Genomic DNA, 15,974 nt, shown 5'->3' on the forward strand with positions numbered 1-15,974 from the left:
GCACACAGTAAAAAATTAGGAGGCTTCCAAGATTTCAAATAATTAAGAAATGGTTTTGACTACATCACTCAAATAAAATGTTATGAACATAAAAACCTTTAAGATTTTTGATGGTTAAGTGGGTAATACAAAACCTAGAATTACCACTACTAGTAGCCACAAATAACAGTGGGCCTCCATACCACAACCACATGAATGATCACTGCATACATACGTTGGTGAAGAAACAATAATCTATTAATAAAGAATCACTCATTTTCCTCTCAGTAAAAATTCTTTGTAAAAGACAAAAACAAGTACAAACTATAAATGATCCAAGTAAGAATTATTTTGTTTGGTCAAATTAATACCCCAACTAAAGAATTTATCCAATTATTTCCTGTTCAGGCTACCATGAAATGAGAGCACTGCAGAGAAACTAGTCTATGATGTAAACCAGAAAGATAATGATAATTACAGATTAAACACACGAATAATCTATTTGTGAAAGAAACTATTGGGTGAAAGAAATTATGGCCCATTACTATTAAGATCTAGAGAAAATATCTACCCCCAGGTCTTCTATAACCATATCTCTGAAAGAAAAAAAAATTCACTCATCAAGCTTCTGATATATGGGGTTTCTTTTAAACAAAAAGTACTACTGTCATAAATCCATAACCACATCTGCGATGTAAATATTAAAATATCTTAAATATGCTGATTATTAAATATAGAATCATGAGCTTTCATTCTATCCATGACTTTGGGGTCATCGGGAGATTTCTAAAGCATACCTTTTAATCCACGCCATGGTACTTCAAGAACATGTTAAGGTAAGTCACAGCTTGGAACACTTCGATGCACCTCAAAACACCTCAGCCAGTGTATCTGTATCATTCTCCTTTCCTTTTGAGATCATAATGGTTCCGAAGAACTATAATGCTTCCATTTGAATGATAGTCTCATAATTTCAATGACTTAAAAACAAAAACAAAAAATAAGGACTTAAGTGTTGATATGTTAAGCAACTAGTGCACTGTGTCAACTGCTGCCATGACTAAGAAAAACAAAGAAGCTGCTGCTACTACTATGTAATATTGTCATTCTTAATGTGAACCCTCATATGAATGAGAAGGGGTACATGCTCAGTGGTCACAGTGACACCCCTTGCTTTACTGAGATCTAGCAAAACCCCACAAATCTCTTTGCCCCAACTGATTCTTCAGCTTTCTTCTCAAGGAATGAAAATAACATAAAAGAGAGGTCTGAACACTTGATAGGTACCAGGTCCACCTCTGATTGACCAACTATTCTATTCCACGTTGAATGAAAGCTGGAAATCACTCACACACCTCTGTATAAAAGGGAATTCATTAATAGACATAGCAGGGCTTCCTTCAAACAAGGCCCGTCCTGGTGTTACTATTACTGAATCATTTTAATTCCATGGTCATCATCAAATTGAAAAGAGCTCCAGTTTCTAAAGCTTACTTCTACAAAACGCATGCATATAAATGAAGAGATAGATGGCTAACTATCAACTTTACTGCTGCTCTGTGATTGCCCTGGCAGATTATCTGTCCCTCTTTCCTCCTCACGCCATCCCACCTTCTTATATAAAAACATTAAAAACATTTCATTACTAAAATAATACAGTAAGAAGTCTATATATCACATTTTAAATCTAAGAATTCACTCCACTTTTGCTTCAAGTTTGGCACTCTACAATTACAGGAAAGAACATTCAAGCTATATAAGGAAAGTAAAGCTGACAAATTATCAATAATACACATACACATTCACATCATAAAGCAATTAAAATTACTTTAAGATGACTGATGAGGAAACTTTTAATGAAAGCAAGCCACAAAAATGGCTTCCAAGGAAAGAAAGTAGCTGAGAGAGGTTCTGTTATACTCTGGGTTTGTGGAATAGCTCATGTAAAGTTTAACAGACAAGGAATGGAAGATAAAGTTCCCCAACTAGAGCTAAAAAGTATGTGCTAAGGAGAAAATGAAACTATGTATTTCCTGATTGAAAGGGTAGACTGAACTGATGAAAACCTTTCAAGTCCACTGTCAGAAAAACTACATATTTCTGGGATTAAGATTTATTGCAGGTTGTGGGGAATGCAGATTATAAAATGTAGGTCACTCTTCAGAAAGCTGATAATGGTGGAAGAATTGCACATAGGAAAGAACTCTACCAGAGCAGGTGGGAAGAAACTAATGAAGAACAGAAACAAGGGCCCTGGTCCAATGAAATCACTGCAGCCAATGATCTTTTTAAACTGATCATTTTACCACATTAGTGCAACCCCCTAGCCATTCCGATTCCAGCTTTAAACCACTTAATGGCTCTGTACATGTATACAACCTCCTAGAAGGACACCCACATTGTTTCCTATACTCTGCTCCTCCAAGTAAATGCATCCTACACACAACTATCAGGTTAATGTTCCTGAAGTACAGCTCCTCCCTTGCACATAAAGAATAAGGTTAACCACTAGGAAATAAAGCAGGATATAAATATGTTAGATAATAGAGAATAAAGGCCTAGGTCTGAAAAAAAAAAAAGCCTAGGTCTGAAGCACTTATTCATTACTTCATTTAATTTTCATAACCCCATTTTACAGAGGAGAAAACTAAGACTCTATTGTCAAATGACTGACTCAAGAAAACATGCAGTAAGAGAAAAGAACTAGGACTTAAATCTAGATGTTCCAGCTGGAATTTCAGCACTTTTCTACTACAATACTATCACAGAATATTGTTGGAGGAAAGGGATAACATTTGTTGACAATATGCCAAGTACCACGCTAAGCACTTGATATTATTTATTTCATCCTGATCCACCACTTGTAAGACTAACTAGTTGCCTCCTTCTCCAGGTGAGGAGACTGAGGCTCGGAGATTTAAGTAATCTGCTCGACATCACATATTAGAGACTGAAAGACGTGGGAGACAGATTCAGTCTCACATGTCCAACTCTAAAACCCAAACTAACCCACACTCAAGTTGCTTTTCTGGAAGACACACTGGCATAGCAATCAGAAGAAATCAAGTGTAACAATTAAGGTCATTTTTCAACCTCACTGATACAGCAATAATCTAACTTTACAAACGCTTCTCACTCAAAACCCAGTTAATGCATAGAAACAGATCTTTTCGCTATGGTTTAACAAGAGACTATATATACATTTACTAAAGCCATTAAGAAGGATCAGAACCATATTTAATCACCCAAATCAGAAACCATTTGATTCCTACAAAAGAATTCCAGTATTTTCATGAAGTTATACACTTGAAGATCTTTTCAAGTTGACTTGGAAATCACAGTACTTATCAATATAAATTTTAGTTGACAAAACAAAAATGAGCAGGAAAGATATCTTCCTTAAGATGGCACACTGCCAAAGTTTCCCAACTTGGCCCTGTCCCATGGACTGCTATGAGTCTTAGCCTCACGGGAAGAGAAACCATTTATTAGCTGAGGGAGGTGAGGCCACTCAGTCAGGTTATCAGTAATTAAAAAAAGACAAAAAAACAGATGGACAGCTCTCTACACGCTTCAAAGCTTGACTAAACTAAAAGAGTAACCAAAAGCACTAAAAAAATACCCCAAAGTCAGGACAGGAAACTAGATTTGAATGGAAAGCATGCATTCACACAGCATTCCAAAACTAACTGCAGAGGTAATCAATAGAGCTTCTATGCCAATGTTTGTAACAAGTTAGATGAATCAAAGAAACCATTCCTTAAATTCTGAAACAAAATCTTGCAGAATTACATTCGAGAGTTCAAAACTGTTACAGTAAGAAACTTACATGGTCATTTAAAAAAGATCTTCATCAATAACAGTGTAACTCTTCTGTGTAACTCATTTTACAAGCACTAATGTCCAAAACAGTATATGATAAGAATGCTTAGAAATTCTGATGCCCAACTACGTACCGTTTAATAGCAAAATTAATGTGTATGAAAGACCCTACGCACCTGTCTACAAAACATTTCACTTCTTATAGGAAAGAGAGAAATGTTAGAAATACATTTCCACACCAATTGTTACAGCCTCCTTCACTATGCTGTGTCCAAAGGAGGTAGTCTTTGTCCTTAGTCTTCGTAAACCTATTATCTAACCACACGCTACGCAGTAATGAACTAAATGTGTGAAAATGTCACACACCTCATTTTGGATACATGATTGACAGCTAAACATAGAACATTCATGATGTGCTCTAAACCACAGTAGGCACACAAATATTTGAGGGAATAGAAGAAAATATTGAGGAATGGCTTATACGTGCTGCAATGACATTATCAAGGACAACAGACTTTGAAAGAAAACAATTTAAATTAACATAGCAAGCCATTCTTTGACTACTGAATTTTGTTTGCTTTGTTTTTGACTACTGATTATGTAACACATAATGCTTATGAAGGTGTAAGATCAGTACTACTACTAAAGTGTAAACTTCAGGAAAATAATCAGAAACAGATGCCGATAACTTCAAACTTTTATGCTTTCATAAACAGCCTCAGATAGTAACCTGAAATAACAATAATGAATGCATTCTGATGTTCACTGCAATATTACTTACAAAGAAAGGACTGAGAATTTCTTTCCAAAAGGGAAATGATTAAATCATGGCACATCCATATGATAGAAAAAATAGTGAATAATATTGAAATTTATAACGTGGTAATATGTTAATTTTATATATGGTTTAACTAACTATATATAATTAGTGTTTTCCCATATCACATATATAAATATATGTATACAAACATTTTAATAACCATAGAATATTATAAATATAAATATGTAAGTTCTATGAGATCAAGAACAATTTCAGATGTTATCTCCAGCACTAAACACAGTGCCTTCAGTAAAGCTTGGTGGTTAGAAGAATAGGCTCTGAAGAAAAGCCTGCCTGGGTTTGAATCCCAGATCTACCACTTACTAGCTCTGAACTAGGTACTTTAGCTTCCCCTTTTAAAAAAAATGGGATAAAAATAACATTCATGTTGGGGCCGGCCCCATGGCCAAGTGGTTAGGTTCATGCATTCCGCCACGGTGGCCCAGGGTGTCGCCAGTTGGGATCCCGGGCATGGACATGGCACCACTCAGCAGGACATGCTGAGGCGACATCCCACATGGCACAGCCAGAGGCACTCAGAACTAGAATATACAACTATGTACTGGGGCCTTTGGGGAGAAGAAGAAGAAAAAGAAAATGAAAATTGGCAACAGTCGTTAGCTCAGGTGCCGATCTTTAAAAAAAAAAAAAAAGCATTCACATAATGGAAGGGGAAGAAATTAGCTAATTCATGTAAAGCATTTAGAAGAGTATCTGGAACACAGTGGTGACCCAATGAATGGGAGTGCGGTGGTGAAGGGAGGAGAAGCAGTGGGTTCTCAAACACCTGAGCAAATGAATGGACTCTATTTTTAAAGCACACAATGTTAGTAAGCACACACAAATATTAAGCAGGGTTTTTCAAACTTTGCTTACCTCAACCAAAAGAAGGTTTTTACACAACAATCCAATACATATCTAAACACATTCAAGGTAAACATAATCTATTCTATTCTATCACACGAATTTACTTAGATGCTGGTCATAACCCACTAAATTGATTTCACAACAATTAGTGGGTCACTTTCTAAAATGGGCTCAAAATTTATGCTTTACTTTTGTCCTTCAACTTTATTTTTCTTAACAAGGGGCAAGAAAATTTAACCATTACATAAGAATCTAAAGTCAGAAAATACTCCAGAAAAAGTCTTTAACCTGTCACAGCTTCAACTTTATTTTATAGTCTTGCAAATTTTATTCTTTACACTAAGACCACCAGAAATCTCAACAGAAAACTTTCTTAAGAGATCATCGAAAGGTGATACAGAAGTTGGCCAGCTTTTAAAATATACCTAGGTAGACTTACTCTTGAAGAAATTAAGTTTCTGACAAGGGAAGAGCACAAAATTAAGAAAGAGTTATGAGAGAACACAGGTTGCTGGGTTTAGTTTAACTGAGACAACTGCATTCCCAGAGGATCTTCCCTGATCCAGCTTCCGGTCGCCACCCACCAATACAAAAACAAAGTATGTTCCAATCATACTGAAACTTTGTACATTTCTCAGACTACACCATGGTGTTTCAGATCTCTGGACCTTTGCACACGCTGTTTTGCCCCATTCTCCCACACCCTTAAAACTGCAGGAGCAGTGGGAGAAACAGAATTAATGACATATGATAATAGTTAAAAGGATAACATAAGAATAAAACAGAAAAAAATGGGGGCCAGTCCCATGGCCTAGTGGGTAAGTCTGACGCGCTCCACTTTGGCGGCCCAGGTTCAGTTCCCAGGCACAGACCTATACCACTTGTCGGTGGCCATGCTATGGCAGTGACCCACATAAAAAAATAAAGGAAGATTGGCACAGACATTAGCTCAAGGCAAATCTTCCTCAAGCAAAAGAGGAAGATTGGCAACAAATGCTAGCTCAGGGCAAATCTCCCTCAGGAAAAATTCAAAAAAGGAAATAGATGAGATGAGGAGTGAAAAACAAAATTTTTTAATGTTTTAAGTGCCTACAAATGTATGACATACTACATGCTGAGCCAAACTGATGTTTTTACATAAATTCTCACAGGCTTACCGCATATAAGAAATTTTTAAAATTGAATTGATGAAGCAAAGTCTTTTAAATTACATACCATAATTTAGGAGAGGTGTTCTAGAGACACTTAAATTTTAAACAAGTTTTGTCAACCAGGTACTTGGAAACAGTCTAGTTATATAATGACAGAAAATTAACTATTGCTATTGTTAAAAGTATGAAAATCACATATTCTACTAATTTCAACTCTAAACTGGTTTTTGCCAACACTAATAAGGATTTCAAATCTAAAGCTAAAGCTGGTTTTACGTAATTTTCCAAGAATCTTTCCAAGAATCATAAATTATTCTCACTCTCATCTTGACAGTAAAACTGTAATCCCTTCTCCCATTAAACATGGGGGCAAGGGGACAACAAGCCCCTATAGCTAAGAGGCTAACCATAGGATCAATGAGACCCAGTAACTAAAAGACATTTGTCATCTAGCAATTCTGGGAAATGGAACATTCAGCTAATTTTACTTTTGAGGAACCCCCACTCAACTGGAGAAGCTGTTTTCTTAAAATGTATATCTTAGTTTTCAGTAACACTGATAAAAGCTGCTATAAACGTGCCTGATGATGCTGTTGCTCTTAACGTGGTAAACATCCAGGGTTCAACTGGGATATGCATGTAGTTTTTTTTCCTGTAATTCTACATGGCACAGTAAGGATAGGTATAATTTAAATATAAATACGCACATACACGCACACACCTATCCTTTTTCGAATGGATCAGTGTTAGCAAGTTAACATTTCTGGGAGACTAAAGCTAGGAGAGTGCGGAAAACGGAGAGGGAGATGGAAGAACAGTAGTTGTGCTGAATAAAGGATGATAGGGAAGGAAAAGTAGTATAAAGTAAATAAGCTCACAAACACTACTATACATTTATTCAAAACAAGCAATCAACAGAAGCTTCTTTCCTTTCTAGGAGTTGAGAAGGAACCAAGTAAGAAACGCTAAAGGGCCTAAATCAAATTTACTTCTGTTTTCTTTCTTATTTTTAAAAATACGGAACGCTTCATAAATTTGCGTGTCATCCTTGCGCAGGAGCCATGCTAATCTTCTCTGTATCGTTACAGTTTTAGTATGTTCTGGCGAAGCGAGTACTACTTCTATTTTCTTTGCACTTTTTATGTATATATTTATAAAAATGTTTATGGGTGCATTGAGTTTCTCCCTATCATTTTCTTCCTCCTTCAGCTTAGTTGCTTAGGTCTCTTTTTGTTTAAAATAAAATGTAAACTTTGATGGCTTAAAAGACTATGTGTTCAGCTTTTCAAGAAGATGGCGCCGAAAGCGAAGAAGGAAGCCCCTGCCCCTCCCAAAGCTGAAGCCAAAGCAAAGGCTTTGAAGGCCAAGAAAGCTGTGCTAAAAGGCGTCCAGAGCCACAAAAAAAAGAAGATCCGTACGTCACCCACCTTCCGACGGCCCAAGACACTGCGGCTCCGAAGGCAACCCAAGTATCCTCGGAAGAGCGCCCCGCGGAGAAACAAGCTTGACCACTATGCCATCATCAAGTTCCCCTTGACCACCGAATCAGCCATGAAGAAGATAGAAGACAACAACACGCTTGTGTTCATTGTGGATGTCAAGGCCAACAAGCATCAGATCAAACAGGCTGTAAAGAAGCTCTATGACATTGATGTGGCCAAGGTCAACACCCTGATCAGGCCTGATGGAGAGAAGAAGGCATATGTTCGACTGGCTCCTGACTATGATGCTTTGGATGTTGCCAACAAAATTGGGATCATCTAAACTGAGTCCAGCTGGCTAAATCTAAATACAAGTGTTTTTTCACTATAAAAAAAAAAAAAAAAGATTATGTGTTCAGGAGTGATAAAGAATGTACTGATCAAGTCCTGGACTTGGAGTCAGGAGTCACAGGTTAGAAACTTACTGGATGTGTAACTTCTGACCATTCACAACTTCTCTGTAGATAATACCAGCAAAAAACTACAACAATAAAGCTTAAATGTGAAAGCACCTAAAATACTGCCCACCAGAGTAGGCATAAACATTTATTGACTTTGAAGACACAATTTGGTAATCAGTTACTGCTAATGCCACTATTCTAAAATCAAAATGAAACATTTTCCTAGGAATATTTTAATTTGCTGTCGAAGAAATACCTCTAAGTTAAAAATTCTTTCAGTTACGTTTATTCCACTTATGTGGGTGATGATGGTCCAATCTGCATCTCTAATTCATGTCTTCAATCATTCTCTCCTTTCTCTTGACAAATTCATTAGTTCAACAAATGTTTGAATGTCTACAATGTGTTAGCCCTTTTTTAAGCAGTGAGGATGCCTTAGTGTACAAATCAGACCAAAATCCTTGGCAGCAGAGAGTTTACATTGTAACTAGAATGTCAGATGGTGGTAAATGCTTTGGAGAGAAACAGAAGGAAAGGATAGGGAAGACAGGGGACGGGGTGTAACTTTAAATAAGCCCTCACCAAGGTAATACTTGAGCAAAGATCTGAAGGAGGTGGTGAAAAGGGAATTCCACGCAAAGGGAATCAATAGCAGGTCCAAAAGCCCTAAGCAGGAGTGTTTCTCCAAGACCAGTGTGGCAAGAAAATGAGATTACAGGAGAGGGCACTGGGAAGATGCTAAGTTACGAGAATTTGAGTGAGTATAGAGGGGACACCACAGATCATGAAGGTCTTGAGCGTTTTACTCCAAATTTTGAGTAGAGGAAGATCAAGATGTAAGCAGAGGAAGATCATCACGAGTTTGGTTGGGGGGGTGAAGACAGATAATAAAGGCAAAAGGGAAGAAGCAGGAGACATCAGTTAGGAGCCAACTGTGACTATATAGGTTGGAGATGATGGAGCCTTTCACCAGGGTGGAAGCAGCTGAAGAGTCACAGGTAATGAAACTCTGTGCGTATTTCACAGACAAAACTAACAACATCTGCTGACACACTGGGTCACGGAGTTAAAGGAAAAAATGGACGAGAGCAACGGTGACTCCAAGGTTTCTAGCCTAAGAACCCAAAGGATGGAGCTGCTTATTAAGATGGAGAAGACTTCAGGAGAAGATTTAAGAGGAGGTTTCAGGAGTTTGGCTTGGATACAATAAACAATATACTCAGATATTCTAATAGATTTATTACAGCTTATCAGAATTTTCTGCAAAGGGTAGGGAAATATAAGTCAGGTTAGTGTGTTTAGTTCTTGCTTGCAGTTGGATTTTTTGAAAAACGGATGAGTAAAAGTACTATCTATTAAACAAGTGTTCTAATAATCTTAGCATGTTAATTATGCATTCTCGGTCATCTGAACTTGTGAGTGTTTAATAAAAGATACTTTGCTAAGAATATTTAAGAAAATCTCTAATTACAAAGACTAATTTAAGGGAGATATTCCATATTCAAATACTGTAGACGTAAACAACAAAGGCAATTTCAGCTTAGCAAAATAACCTATTATCTGAAGCTCCCCAGCCACCAAAATGCCTCTCCGCCTCAAATGCATAGATTAGAAACACAGACAACACTTACAGAGTGCTTTCCACATGCTAAGCATCTCATTTAAGTTACCAAGTACCTTCCAGTAGCTTATCTTTTACGGTGAGACTGAAAGAAATTAACAAAGCTAAAGAACTGTCCTGTAACTTTAGCCATCCTTGAAAGAACTAATTTAAGAGTCTCAAGGGACCTCTTTGGATCCATTGTTTGAAACTTCTACTTCTGTTCTTCATCTACATTCTGTATTCTCTTCACAACTCTCAGTTTCCCAATGCCAAGTGTTATGAAAGCCTGATGTGCAGCATTTGTGTGGGTGTATGTTTTACTAGGAAAGGAACATCAAGGAAAATCGTATGTTACTGAGTTCCAAAACATAACACATTTTCCTGAGATGGAATTATGTTGCAGTGTATTAACAGAAGTCACAATTTCAGGCTGTGGGCCTACAATTACAACTCAGCTAAATAGAAATGGACTGCAGAGAACTTGGAAAGTGAACGTGTGTTTTCTAAGCAGTAATAAATAAAAAGAGAAAGGAACCTCCCTGACTTACTTATTCTCACCTCACTGTTCGCATTTTAACTAAATTAGAAAATTACTACCACAAAGTAATCAAAATTTTGTAAACAAAAGTTTCACAGTTAACAGTAACACCTACTTGATGGCAACTCACTCATTCCTATTTTATGATACCCATTATCACTTATTTCATCAGATGCAGGGATATTTCATCTATCTCATAATTCAAATTCTTTCAAAACAGCTCTTCAGTCAACCAGACTAGAAAATGTATTACACCACCTTCTCTGTTTTGGGCACTTCAAGGTGTACATAATTTTATACATATTACTTAATCCTCACAATAACCCAACAATTACATTAAAACCCCCAGGTCTTCTAAAATCCAGTTAACTTTATACCATACCTTTGACTATTATGATGTCTACCACTAGTAGGATTAGCACTTTAGGTCATTTTTCCAATAACCATGATATATTCGAATTATACAAAGTAAGATCTTCCATAATCATCCTTGTGGCAAAAACCACAAATTTTTAACTTATCTATATACATGATCTATACAAGACTGCAGGGGTTTGTACAGTTTTAACAAACAATTTTATTGTAGTCATGCTCCAATAACTAAAAAAACCCAAGATGCCCCCCCTTCAAAAAAACCCCAAACAAATGCACCCAAGTGTCCACTGGCAGATGAATAAATTTTAAAATGAGATATACTCATATAATGGAATATCATGCTGCCTTAAAAAGGAAATTCTGACACATGCTATAACTGGATGAACCTTGAAGACATTACGCTAAGTGAAATAAGCCAGTCACAAAAGGACAAATACTGTATGATTCCACTTACATGAGATACCTAGAGTAGGCCAATTCATAGAGACAGAAATAGAAAGGTGGTTACCAACGGCTCAGGGTAGGGAGGAGTAGAGAGTTACTGCTTAATGGGCTCAGAGATTCAGTTTAGGAAGATGGAAAAAATTCTGGAGATCAGTGGTGGTGATGGTTATACAATACGAATGTACCTAATACCACTGAACTAGTTAAAATGGTAAATTTTATGTTATATATATTTTACCACAATAAAAAAACTGAACATACCTTATGGAAATACATCAACAGTGGATAGTAACTTATCTTCTTCCTTGTATTTTAATAATTTTTTCCCTTACTTGACCTCAAATCTATTTGTCATTCTGTGTTTATCTTTGTAAAAGGCACCACCTAACCACTCAGAAAGCCACAACATTCAATCTTTTCCCTTCTCATCCTAAGCCACCAAGTCTTACAAACTGATTTTAACTCTGTACCACTGCTTGAATCTGATTCCTTCCCTTCATTTCTAATGCCATGGCCTTCATTACAGCATATGATCATTGTTAAGAGCCTCATAGCCAATCTCTCATGCTCAAAAACTTAGCCTTCACAATTATTGCTAGCTACTCTTGAAATAAAGCTCATGTGTAAAACCTTTCAAAAGGCCCCCACTGTCTATTCAAGTTTAAAGGTCTGATCAACACATTACAAAATACTTCGTTATCTGATCCAACTTAGCTTTCTGGACTCATCTTCCACAAGCTCCTCTTGCTTCTTATACTCTACACCAGATTCTTTACTCCCTCTTTCCTCACCATATCTACTAGGCTCTCCTGCCTCCAGGCTTTTACTCATGCTTCTCAAGCCATGCAGAATCCCCTTCTTTTCAATTCCTATTCATCTACTCAACTCTCATAGACTGCTTCACATATATATGGGTGTAAGTTAATATAAGCTTTTGGAGAACAATTTAGCAGCACCTATCAAACTATGAATGTACATATCCTTGCAAGCAGCAATTGCACTTCTAAGTATGTGTCCTACAAAAATACTCAAGCATATGCGGTACACAAAGATATTTACTACAGTGTTGCTCCTAAAAAAGAAATACATCTAGTTGTATGCCAAATGGAAACTGGCTAAATAAATTCTGTTACACTTATGTTATGAATGTAGAAGATTACACATTTAAAAAAAGAGAGAAATAATCTAAGTGTATGCTAAGAACTCAAGAATTATTACTAATTTTTAAAAGGAAACATAATACATAATTTACAAATAAAATAATATGAGCCCATCTGCCCTGAAGAAAACCAAAACTATATTTATGTACTTTTATGTGATTTAAGTACATGGAAAATTGTCTGGAAGAATATATCCCAAATTTTTAACAGTGGTTACCTCTGGAGAAGGGAGTAGAACTGAAGGCTCCTAAACTATCTTAATAATGATACAGGAATATATTCTGGTATTAACTGTGTAACATTTCAAATGGGTTACAAACAGGCAGGAAAAGCCTACACAGACAGGACAGACAGACTCTTTCTCACTCCTGACCTATTTGGCCTAATCTAGTGCCTACTCTACTTAGCCAATGATACAGAACTTATGTGAATGGCAGTGGCTACACAGAGCAGAAGCACATGCAGCCTGTCTTGGCACAGATTTACCCTGGCCCAAGCTCCCTAGGGGACTCACAGCTGCCAATGACATCCTCAGGTCCAGCTCTAGCAGAGTTGAGAAAACAGCCACTCAGGCTCACCTTTCTACTGACTTTCTGTTGTCTTCCATTTAAAGTAATGTTTACAAACACTAAGCACTCGGGGGTTTTTGAATAAATTCTCATCTCTGACAAGAACTACATCCTGACTGGGAGGGGGAAAGAACAGAGTCAATACCCAGGTCTTCCTGTACAAAATCTCCTGCCTCCAGATTTCCCAGAACTCATCTTCCTCTAGCATAACTTAGAAGTTTAAAAAAAAGAAAAGAAAGAAGAAATCCTTCAGGAAGCCTTCGCTGAAACCCCCAGTCTGAATTAATCATACCTTGTTCTATACCTCAACGTTCCTTGTGAAACATCACTATTATAGGAGCCATCGTGTTCTTCCTTACACTAGTTAGTTATGAGCATAGCTAGATTCCCCACAAACTACCAAAGACCAAACTGTCTTAACTCATCTTTTATAAAAAGTAAGGTGTTCAACGTTCTTGCCTATAACAGGTTTTCAAGAAATCACTCCTGAATAGAATTTGTTGAAAATAGTTCAGTGAGTGATACTAGACAGTTCACAGATGGCAAAAATTACTTGAAAATGTTAAACTTGCTGAAAATGTTCCTTGATAGTGGTATATGTTACGTCATGCTCTGAAGAATATTGTGAATTATAAATGACAACTGCAAATAAGAGCTAACATTTATTAGTAAACTCGGTGTGTAAAAAAGATTGTCTAGTATCATCTTATTTATTTACTGTCAACTCTACAGGTAGGTATAATAATTAATTCCATTCTACGGATACAGAAACTGAGGCTTGAAGAAGTCAAGTAACTTGCAGAAAGTGACACTTACTTGGCAGAGCCAGAATTCAAAGCCTGGTCTTTGTGACTCCAAAACTAATACTACTCACCTGCTCCACTCACCTAGATAATTAACAAATCAAATCAAAACGAAAATAGTCTGTTTTACTACAACGTATATTTCTTTACCGTGAATTACTTCTTAGGCAACTAGAAATAGGGCGATGATGCTGGTGGAAAAGTCAGTCATGTTGCCTTATACACGATTTTTCCTAGAAGATTAATATTTTGAGTCAACTGGGAACAAGGTTTTTCACAATTAAAGATAAAACCTTAGAAACAGATGAATAGAAATTTATTCTATTAAGAATAAAAACTTAACATTTGTATTAGGAAACAAAGAAAAAAATTTACAAAAGAAGAAAATTTAAGGAAAAAACCTGAAAATCTACAAAAGTATTTTTCTTTCTTGTAAACAGTGGTTGAGTTAGTGGCTTCAGGAATCATTACTTTCAGATGGGTTAACCTATTTGACAAAGCTGCCTGTGCAGATGAAGAAGCTGCAAAAGAATTCCCCCTGTATTACAACAATGGATTAATGAAGAAGGCTACACACTGGAATTGTATTTTTAATTTTAATGAAAATAAGTCTCTTCGAAGCAATGCCCTTCCAGGACCTACAACAGAAAGGACAGGGCTGGAGTCCAGGGTTTAAGACTCCAAAGACTCAGAATAATACAAGGTACAAATGCTAGTCTTTTGTTTTTTATTAGAATTGCTATTGTTTTTAGTTAGTATTTAAGATGAGAGTTCCACGAATTTTCCGTAGTCTGTCCAATCCTTTTTCCCCATAAACCTCATTACTTTTACTGCACGATTTGGCAGAACTCAAGGTTTTTCAAGATATACATGGCAATATGGCAGAAACTCCTGTATGCATTAGACAAAACAATCCCTATGAACCTTCGGTACAGATGACCTTACTAAAAATGCCATGGATAGTTTTTGTTTAATTTTTAAAAGATGTGCAGTAAACTCCAATCCTACAGAGAAAATAATGAATGTGTATTAAAACTGCTACCATTAGGACAAAGAAGTAGAGATTAATGCTACTTTGAATTTAAAACAATTTAGATGACTTTATTTTGTGTGTGTGTGTGAGGAAGATTGTCGCTAAGCTAACATCTGTGCCAATCTTCCTCCACTTTATGTGGGATGCCGCCACAGCATGGCTTGAAGAGCAGTGCTAGGTACATGACCAGGATCCAAAACTGTGAACCCCAGGCCACCAAAGCAGAGTGTGCGCACTTAACCACTACACTACCAGGCTGGCCCCTTTGTTGATTTTTATACAAAGATCAATGCCAACTCCTTGTCATGTCAGACAAAGTACAGTAGTGAAACAGACACATACCCAAAGCAGCTCGTAGCACACCTCCCTTAAAATAACTAGAGAAGCTGATACCATGGAGAGTGACTCTACTGAGTAATCTATTGTATACACTAAGGCAATGGGGGCCCATCCAGCATGCATATATTTCCATATATATAAACACATTGTCAAAACAGAAAGGTTATGTAGAAAGATAAACATAGTTTGTATAGAAAACAGGTCATATGAAGCAGATACTTTGCTGGACACCGTTGCCCTGAATTAACTGTTCATAATATAAAGTATTCTCTAAAAAATTCTCTCAAGTGATGCCTGGAGACCTAAGTATGTGGTTAAATGGGTTCTCTATTCCAATTCCCACATGGGGAGGGGGTGTCCCACACCAACAAGCAATTCTCTGGACACAAGTAGGGTGTCCTACAACTAAACTCAATGTTGACACTCTACCTGGAGATAGTCAGATCCCACAGGTAAAGGGTTCAGTCCTAAAAGACTGCCTCCCCCTCACAACTTCAGACACCCATTGCAAGCCTAGGTTATTACTTGTGCTTCTGACCAACCAGCTATGCATTTGAGGTTCCAAGGACCCCAGGCCTTGGGTTTCAGA

At 36.9% G+C, this 15,974-nt stretch overlaps 2 protein-coding genes and 1 non-coding gene across 10 annotated transcripts in view; 1 reads left to right on the forward strand and 2 right to left on the reverse strand.

Moving 5' to 3' along the window:
* The window catches only part of RBPJ (recombination signal binding protein for immunoglobulin kappa J region), a 223,212-nt gene that overhangs the window by 67,769 nt on the left and 139,469 nt on the right, over positions 1–15,974 (reverse strand). For 4 of the 8 annotated variants that reach the window (XM_070613034.1, XM_070613035.1, XM_008513789.2 and 1 more), the window contains exon 2: positions 777–959. The exons of the other annotated variants lie outside the window; for them this stretch is intronic. In XM_070613034.1, coding sequence (XP_070469135.1) covers positions 777–793 — 17 coding nt within the window. In that variant the 5' untranslated portion in view covers positions 794–959. The remainder of the gene's footprint in view (positions 1–776; positions 960–15,974) is intronic. 8 annotated transcript variants of the gene reach the window in all.
* On the forward strand, positions 2,114–8,414 carry LOC139082335 (large ribosomal subunit protein uL23). The gene has a single exon (XM_070613038.1). The coding sequence runs from the start codon at positions 7,933–7,935 to the stop codon at positions 8,401–8,403; it is 471 nt and encodes a 156-aa protein (XP_070469139.1). The 5' UTR covers positions 2,114–7,932; the 3' UTR covers positions 8,404–8,414.
* On the reverse strand, positions 7,651–7,753 carry LOC139082682 (U6 spliceosomal RNA). Its single transcript, XR_011538893.1, has one exon. It is a non-coding gene; the product is annotated as a U6 spliceosomal RNA (small nuclear RNA).

The sequence above is a fragment of the Equus przewalskii genome, chromosome 3, assembly GCF_037783145.1.
Source record: "Equus przewalskii isolate Varuska chromosome 3, EquPr2, whole genome shotgun sequence".
NCBI classification, from domain to species: domain Eukaryota; kingdom Metazoa; phylum Chordata; class Mammalia; order Perissodactyla; family Equidae; genus Equus; species Equus przewalskii.

Coding starts and splice junctions, on each gene's coding strand:
- LOC139082335 (XM_070613038.1), top strand. CDS start 7,933: ATGGCGCCGAAAGCGAAGAAGGAAGCCCCTGCCCCTCCCAAAGCTGAA.